Source organism: Malaclemys terrapin, chromosome 5 (assembly GCF_027887155.1).
Source record: "Malaclemys terrapin pileata isolate rMalTer1 chromosome 5, rMalTer1.hap1, whole genome shotgun sequence".
Lineage (NCBI taxonomy): Eukaryota > Metazoa > Chordata > Testudines > Emydidae > Malaclemys > Malaclemys terrapin.
This window is the reverse complement of record NC_071509.1, coordinates 6,148,623-6,156,406: the sequence shown is the minus strand read 5'-3', so window position 1 is coordinate 6,156,406 and position 7,784 is coordinate 6,148,623. Positions and strand designations below refer to the sequence as shown.

Here is a 7,784-nt window from a genome sequence, read left to right as displayed (position 1 = left end):
CAGATTTCCACTTGTCTATGAAGACCTAGGGGGTCATGGTGGATGATTGGCTGAGCGTGGGCTCCCATGGTGATGCTGTGGCCCCAAGGGTTAGTGCGATCATTGGCGATACAAACAGGAAAGTCTCAAATAGGAGCAGAAAGGTCATTTCACCTCCGTATTTGGCACTGGTGCGACTGCTGCTGGAACACTGCTAAATTGGAGAGGGTTCAGAGAAGAACCTTGAGAATGATTAAAGGATTAGAGAACCTGCCTTATAATGATAGACTGAAATAGCTTAATCTATTTAGCAGAACGAAGAGAAGGTTAAGGGGTGACTTGATCACAGTCTGTAATTACCTCTGGGGAACAGAAATCTGACAGTGCAAAGGCTGGATGATCCAGCTAGATAAATTCAGGCCAGAAATAAGGTCACATATTTAACAGCCAGGGTATATAACTACCGGAACGATTTACCAAGGGTTGGGGTGGATTCTCCATCACTGACAATCTTTAAATCAAATGGGATGTTTTTCTAAAGAAGAGGATCTAGTTCTCTGGCCTGTGAGATACAGGAAGTCAGACTAGCTGATCGCATTGGTCCCTTCTGGCCTAGGAATCTGTGAGCGGGTTGAGAAACGAGAGCCTTGACAACCGCACTTTGTGACTGAAGTGCCCAGGGGACGGCGGTGATTCAGATCAAGCAAAATGAAAGAACGCAAGGAGACCGGAGAAAGGCATTGTTCTCACTTCAGAGACACTGACGACGTCAGGTGTCATGTCATAGGAAAGTGACTCAGACATTAAACACATCGTAATACTTTGCAGCACCTTCCATCTGAGGATCGTAAAGCCCTTGAGAGACATCAGTTTGTCAAACCTCACAACACCCCTGTGAGGTAGGTATTATTACCCCCATTTTACAGATGGGGAAACTGAGGCACAGAGCGGTGCAGCGAGTTGGCCAAGGCCACATAGTGAGTCAGTGGCAGAGTTGGGAGTAGGTCTCCCCGGCCCCCTGCTCTCACCACTGGTCCACACTTCTTCCCCCTTTTCATAATAAAACATTAGCAGCTCAGAAAGCAACCACATGGCTTACACCATATGACGGGCACAAAGCATGTGGCTGGGGAACCCCCCGCTCCCTGAAATAGCCGTGCAGCTGAAACCCCGTGGCCACACGTGCCGCATGAGAGAAGCGCTCCCGGCTGGCTCGTCTTCAGAGCAACTTATTCTGCGGGGTTCTCCACGATTGTCACGGAGGAGGCCGGGGAGGGTGACCATAAGGATCCTCCAGGGATACGCCAGTCAGACATCCCACCGCTAGGTGGCGCCGTTTGAGTCGGCAATAGCATGGCCCCCCGGGACGCGTGGCTCGCCGGCGCCAGCTGCGGTAATAACGTCCAGCATTGGAGTCTGGTGGCGAGAGAGGCGCGCCATGGAGGAGAAGGTAGCTAGGTGCTGCCTTGGGGCTGGTCACCAGCCTCTTCCATCAGTGCTGGCTGCTTAGGAGAGCCAGATCTGCTCCTTCCCAGCCCAGCAGGCACAGCTGGGAAGGAGCAGAGTGTGGGTGATTCCCCTGGCAGGCAGCTGATGCGTCACGGTTAACCCCGCAAGCTGCCCACCCCACCGGTATAGCACCGTACCGCTTTCCCCTCCCCCGCATGTGCAGAAACATTTTCCCTCGTATAAAAATAGTCCTTTGGTATCCAAAAGGGCCCCGTTGCCCGCAGTAGTGCAAATGAGGAGAACCAGTTCGGGGAGCACATTCCTCTTGCTTTGTCCACGTTTGTCATTTCTTAAAGGAGATGGAGGCGGACTGGACTTTGAACCCCGGGACGGGCCTAACGGAGAGAAGGAGAAAAACACCACGTTCGAGAGAGCGGAAACCAACCAGCCATTGTGCAGCTCTCGGCATTGAAGGGGCTTCATAAACATCAAGCTCCAACTCACGCCTGTGCAGAAAGACGGCTCGCGGCCCAGGCCCCACCCAAATCCTGCTGACACCGGGGTCTGGCTTGTCTGCTGGGACTGTAACCCTTCGGGGCGCCCCCTTGTGTTTGTGCAGCCCCTAGCAGCATGGGGCCACGTTCCTGGCTGGCCCTGAGGCACTGCCGTAATAAATATGATTACCACTGAGATGCCAGCGCTCTGATATGGGTCCTATGGCCTTGCCAGGAAGGGCAATATTACTGAGGTCCCATTTGACTTACCGCATGGGAATGAGGCCCAGAGTGACTAAGAGGATGTCTACACTTCATTGTAAACCTGGGTCTGTGGGACCTGGGCTTGTGGACTCTGTTTCCAAGCCCACGCTTGAGCGTCCACACCACATTGGAAACTTGGGCTTGGACCCAGGTCTCCCGCCCACGCTAGTGTGTCCACACTGCGCTGCATCCGCACTGCACAATGACCAGGGCTTGGACCCACGCCACAGCAGGACTCACCCCTTTAGCTGCGTCCTGGGACCTGGAGCCTAAGCACTTGTGTGCCCGAGTCAGACTGATTTGTGTGTGGACAGAAGGGGGGCTTGGCTCAAACCTGAATCAGAGCCCAGGCTTAGGCCAGGTCTACGCTCAAAAGCGAAGTCGACCCAACCACATCGCTCAGGGGCAGGAAAAACCCGCACCCATGAGCGACACAGTTAAGCCAACCTGACCCCCCGCAGTATAGACAGCACTGGGGCAATGATGGAAGAATTCTTCCGAGCGAGCTACTGGCTCCTGGCGTGGTGGATTACCTACGCCAACGGGAGACCCCTCCTGTCACTGCAGTGGTAGCGTTTCAAGTGCAGACATGCCCGTAGTGTGGAGTGGAGACATATGGAAAGTGATGTGCCCAAGGTCACAGAGGGAGTCTGTGGCAGAGCAGAGGATTGAACCTGCAGTTCCCGCACCCCAATCCGGCCTGTTAACCACAAGGCCATCCTTCCTGCTGGAAAGGCAAGCTCCTGCCACACAGTGCAGTGTCAGGGGGACGGCTGGACCCTGCAGGAAAATCCTGCACGTGCCACCGCCACCCCCGCCCCCCCAGCCCTTCGGGTCTCTGGGCACAGCCTGGCAGGTTGCGGGCAGCTCAGGCTGAAGGAAAATGCCGTCTGACTGTACAGAAGTTTCCCATGCCACAGCCCCTTTGCCCGGGCCTCTGAGCGCAGCCCCTTCCCTGCCAGGGGCCTCTCAGTCAGCGAGAACTCGCTCACCCTTGCCCCACGGTGCCCCTCCAGCCGCACAGAGCATTTACTACCCCCCCCCCATAGTGCTTCCTCAAGCATCCAGCTCCCTCCTCCCGACTGCCCCCCGACCATTCCCCTGGACCCCGCTCAGCCCCAGCCCCTTCCTCACCAGCAAACCGACCGTCCCCTCGGGCACTCCATCAGGCTCTCTTTGCCCAGACTTCCCCCGGCACCACGAAGTCCTGCCCCCTGGGCCAGTCACCCGGCACCCCTCAGCCCGGGAGACTCACTGACTTGGGCCCTCTCAAGCCCCACGGACCATTTGCCTGGTTCCAGGAGGTGCCGGCCGCCGGCTCACTGTTGTTTCAAACTCATCAGCGCTCAGTACTTTAGAGGCTGCCTGCAGTTCCTCCGTTACTGCCGTGGCAAGGGAATGGGGCATGTCTGCCACACCAGGACCCTGCTCTCTACAACTGTGGGGCAGGGGGTGGCCTCAGCCCCAGCGCACTGAACCACGGGATCCTGCCAGGACGCAGCCGAGCTTCGAGCTTAACTCTGGACTTACTTGGTTAGGTACCTGGCCCCTGCCGCCTTGAAGTTGGTGGGAGGGACCGTGACCAGCAGGGTCCGTCCCGGTGCCGAGGGAGGTGTCTTGGCCAGGAGAGGGCTCCCGGGCAGAGGCCGGCGAGGGGGTCCGTGCTTTGGGACGATCTAGAGGAGACCACGGTACAAGCAAGTGTCAATCCAGCTGATTCCCTGTCCCAGGAACAATCCCCAACTGCCCACAACATGGCCTCCCCCAGGACAGAGCTGGGGCTGCTGGGGACTAGAAATGGGGTATTGGTGTAGAGGTTGTGCCCCAGGGGACCCAGGCAGACTTCAAAGCCTCTCTTGCTGCTGTACATCACTAGCTCTGCCCACCACTGCAACACAGCCACCTCTTGGGGGGGACCCAGTAGCACAGCACCTCATTGGAAAGAGCCACAGAGGCAGAAATCCCTTCTCGAGGTGGCGGCCCTGGGGCAGAGTCCTGTTCCGTGGACAGACAGGCCGCCAGCGTGGCAGCCTCTGGGGCTGTCCGCCACCAGCCCCGGGTGCACAAGGTGGGTCTGAACCCAGGCCCTTGGGATCTAAAACCATGAGCCTCTACCGCTGGAGCTAGTGTCAGCTCAGAGGCAACGCATGGCCTCACCGCTAGAGGGGGACAAAGACACCCAGCGGTAGCCTGGGTCCCAGCAGCATTGAATGGGTCCTGGCTGATTGAGGTGGGAGAGGACACCTCATCGTACGCCAAGAGGGACTGACACAGCAACCAAACCCTTGTGCGTTGGGGAGCAACCAGGGAAACTCACCACAGGGGTCCTCACGGGGCTGCTGGGAAGAGGCTTCTTCGGAGGCAGCAGCTTGGGTTGGGAGCTGATCACTTTGGCCGGAATGACGGGGGATTTGCCGCCAGGAGGCGGCGGCCTGGACGGCTTGAGGTCTCGGTGGGGCTGAGCGGCTGGGCTGGGAGCCGGGCGAAGGGGGTGGACAATGCTGACGGGCTGGGAACCGTTCGGCTTGAGGGGGAAGATACCCCTGGCTGTCTGCAAGGCCGGAAGAACAAACAAATGGAGTCAAACCTAAGGCCCAGGTCCCCGGCACCCCTGGTTGAGGCACCCAGCAGTTCAGTGCCTACGTGTTCCTCTGCTCCGGTGCGGGTCAGTACTCAACTGTTCCCGCCTCTTCCCCTTCCCTTCTCCCTCATGTGACTGAAGGCCACGCTCAATCTTCGCAAGCGGAGTGGAACATAGCGCCTTGGGACTGTCGCCCCGAGAGAGGGACTAGGAATAGGGACTACCTTGGAAGTATCCAGCCCAGATTTTCCACCAGACCCAGTGCATTCTGGGACAGGACAGGAGCAATATTCCCTCTAATTTTTTCCATCCATGCGTGGAATACATTTTGTTACATGCACCGAGGTATGTGCGGATGTGCGCCACCAGGAGAAACAAAAAACCTAGATATAATATATATATTTTTAAAATGTTAAATAGGGATAAATTACTCTAGCCAGGACAGGTTAGGCATTCTAGAACTCACTACTCAAAGAATTAAATTTAAGTGTAAGAGAAATAAAATGTATGAAATGCACAGAAAGTTTCTGAGAGACGCCCTGCACTGTCTCTTTAAGGCACTCACTGAAAGCTCTCCTGAGCCCTGTCTCCCAACCCCGGCTCTGCGGATATGGGGTACATGGGCGGGGCGGGGCGGGGGGGGGGGTGAGAGAGACAGACTGTGTGATGATCTGGCTGATGGGGAAGGCTCAGAGACTGTGCGCTGTCTTTTTAAGAAAGACATACTCACTCACCCACCATAGTTCAGACCTCAGACTGCAGCAGTTCCAAGTCCTGAGCCAGGCCGTCCCCTCTCCTACTCTGCGGAGATGGGGTACAGGGGTGGGAGGAGGGGGAACACCCTGACGTCAGCATCTCCCTCCCACTACATTCGGCACACCCAGGAGGAGGGTACCAGGAGCAGCTGCAGGAGCAACACGGCTGCAAAGCAGCGGGAGGAGGGACACCTGAACACACGCCACCGGATGTGTGCGCTCTGCTAATCAGCCGCAGGGCACTTGAATCGTTCCTGGGCGGCCGCCCAGCTGTGCAGCTTAGAGGGCACACAGGACAGGAGAGTTGCGGGCTCCAAGCAGCCGTCCAGCCAGAGCGGACATGCTCACTAAACCCAAGGCGTCCTTCCACCATACTGATTCCAAGTGCCAGCGCTGGAACAGAACGACAAGCGGCGAAGCTGTCCACAGTCGCCGAGATTCAAAGTAAACTCCTGGCTTTGATCCATTGAAGGAGAGTCATTTGCCACCTCTGATAAGCGGCACCTTCGGGATGTCGTTCTAACCTGCCACAACTGCCCACCCCCCACCTTTGCCAGGTTGTCCCGGAGAAGATGGGACTTAGGGGAATGGTTCAGAAAGTGAACCACTGTTCAAAAGGCAGCGGTGAAAAGCAAATCAGATGGAAGAGGCCTTGGTGGGAAAAGGAGCCACGTGATTGGATTATAAGGGTCTTGTCATTATGTATGAGAGCATAACCTATTTTAGCTGGGTTATGAGTGGCTGGAAGCCTTCATTTAATGTAATAGTCAGTCAAGCACCAGCCAAGTTGCAGATTCTTGGCCCAATTCTGGTCTCTGTTACGCTGCTTTCTTTCTCAAAGCTCTGCTCTAGGAATTATCGTGGGGCAGTTCCCCAGCCTGCGTTACACAGGAGGTCAGACTAGATGATCACAACGGTCCCTTCTGGCCTGGAGTCTGTGGTGTAAATCTGGAGTGACTCTTGGCTTCAGTGGGGTTATTCTGGATTTAGAGCAGAGCAGAATCTGGCCCTTCAGCCATGATGCTAATGAAATAAACCATGGCCACATACACCAACCCTCCAAAGTTGTCAGCCGGTGCAGAACCCACACCTCCAGCACCAATAAAACTACATGCCTTGCCTACTTGAGCTCCAGGAATCACATTGTTAGTGTCTGCCGGGTAGCAGATTTGGAGGTGTTGGAGTCAGCCGCTAGAGAGAGACGTGAGCACAAACACACGAAGCTGGTGCACCACTCTAGGCAGAGGAGACATAAACTTGGAGCAATCGGTCATGCAAAGGCCCCCACTTACTTTGTTAGTGCTGTTGGCAGCTTTACCAGAGGAGGAAACATCCTGCAAGGTGAAAGCCGCGTTCAAATGGCCCCCGTTTCCCTTCTGATGGATGGCGCCGTTCCTGCCCCCAATCAAAAACAGAAAACGCAGGACATAAAGAAAGTCAAACGCTTTGCAATTGCTGCCCTCACTGGTGTTGGCTGTCAGACCCCGGAATGGACATGGGAACCAGAAGGGGAAGCGAGTATGGTTACATGGCTGCTTTTAATACCCAAGGGAAGGTAGCATTTTCACGGAGGCATATTCTGAACGTGCCCTGGATGTAAATCGACAGATGGGGCTGGTTTCCTTTGCTGTTAATAAATATTTGGGTGGGGCTCAGAGAGGAGGAGGATGGGGACCAGACAGAACACGTGAAATGCTGAACTGATCTGGTTTCTGGTTTGACACAGAAAACTTTTGCAGTCCCCTAGGACCAGAAGATGACACCTGGATGGAGGTAGCCAGTGTTTGTGTAGGATGCACCTTAGTCTAATGGATCATTCCTGCTCAGTGCTTTGGAGGGAGATGCAAACTCCAATTCAGCCAGGAGAAAATCCCTTCCCAACCTCAAATCTGGCTATCAGTTTAACCCCAGGCATGCAAGCAAGAATCACACACTCTGATCTCACATCAGCATATACTGCAAGTAACTCCACCGAAGTGACTCCACGTGAAACTGGCATTAGATCAGATCAGAGGCAGACCCAGATTTTTAGGCGTTGCAGGTGACTGTCAATGGGATTTTGGCTCCTAAGTGTCTAAATCCCTTCTAACAATGAAATTTAGGCTCCTAAATCAGGTAGGCATTGCAACGCTGAGCGCCACAGTGCCTAAATGCCTTTAACAATCTGGGCCCTAAGCTCTATACCGTTAACCCCACCCATTCTCTCCCCCAGTGAGTCGAGGCGCAGAATCAAATCATTGTGGGTGTCGCTGGGTCCTCAAG

At 55.2% G+C, this 7,784-nt stretch overlaps 1 protein-coding gene across 1 annotated transcript in view; it reads right to left on the bottom strand.

Moving 5' to 3' along the window:
• Positions 1 to 704: 704 nt before the first annotated feature.
• Positions 705 to 7,784, bottom strand: part of ADAM33 (ADAM metallopeptidase domain 33) — a 70,625-nt gene continuing 63,545 nt past the window's right edge. Inside the window, exons 20-23 of the mRNA XM_054031015.1 lie at positions 6,815 to 6,917; positions 4,504 to 4,737; positions 3,717 to 3,862; positions 705 to 1,823 (exon numbers count right to left, since the gene is read on the bottom strand). Of these exons, the coding sequence (XP_053886990.1) occupies positions 1,772 to 1,823; positions 3,717 to 3,862; positions 4,504 to 4,737; positions 6,815 to 6,917 (535 nt within the window). The 3' untranslated portion in view covers positions 705 to 1,771. The remainder of the gene's footprint in view (positions 1,824 to 3,716; positions 3,863 to 4,503; positions 4,738 to 6,814; positions 6,918 to 7,784) is intronic.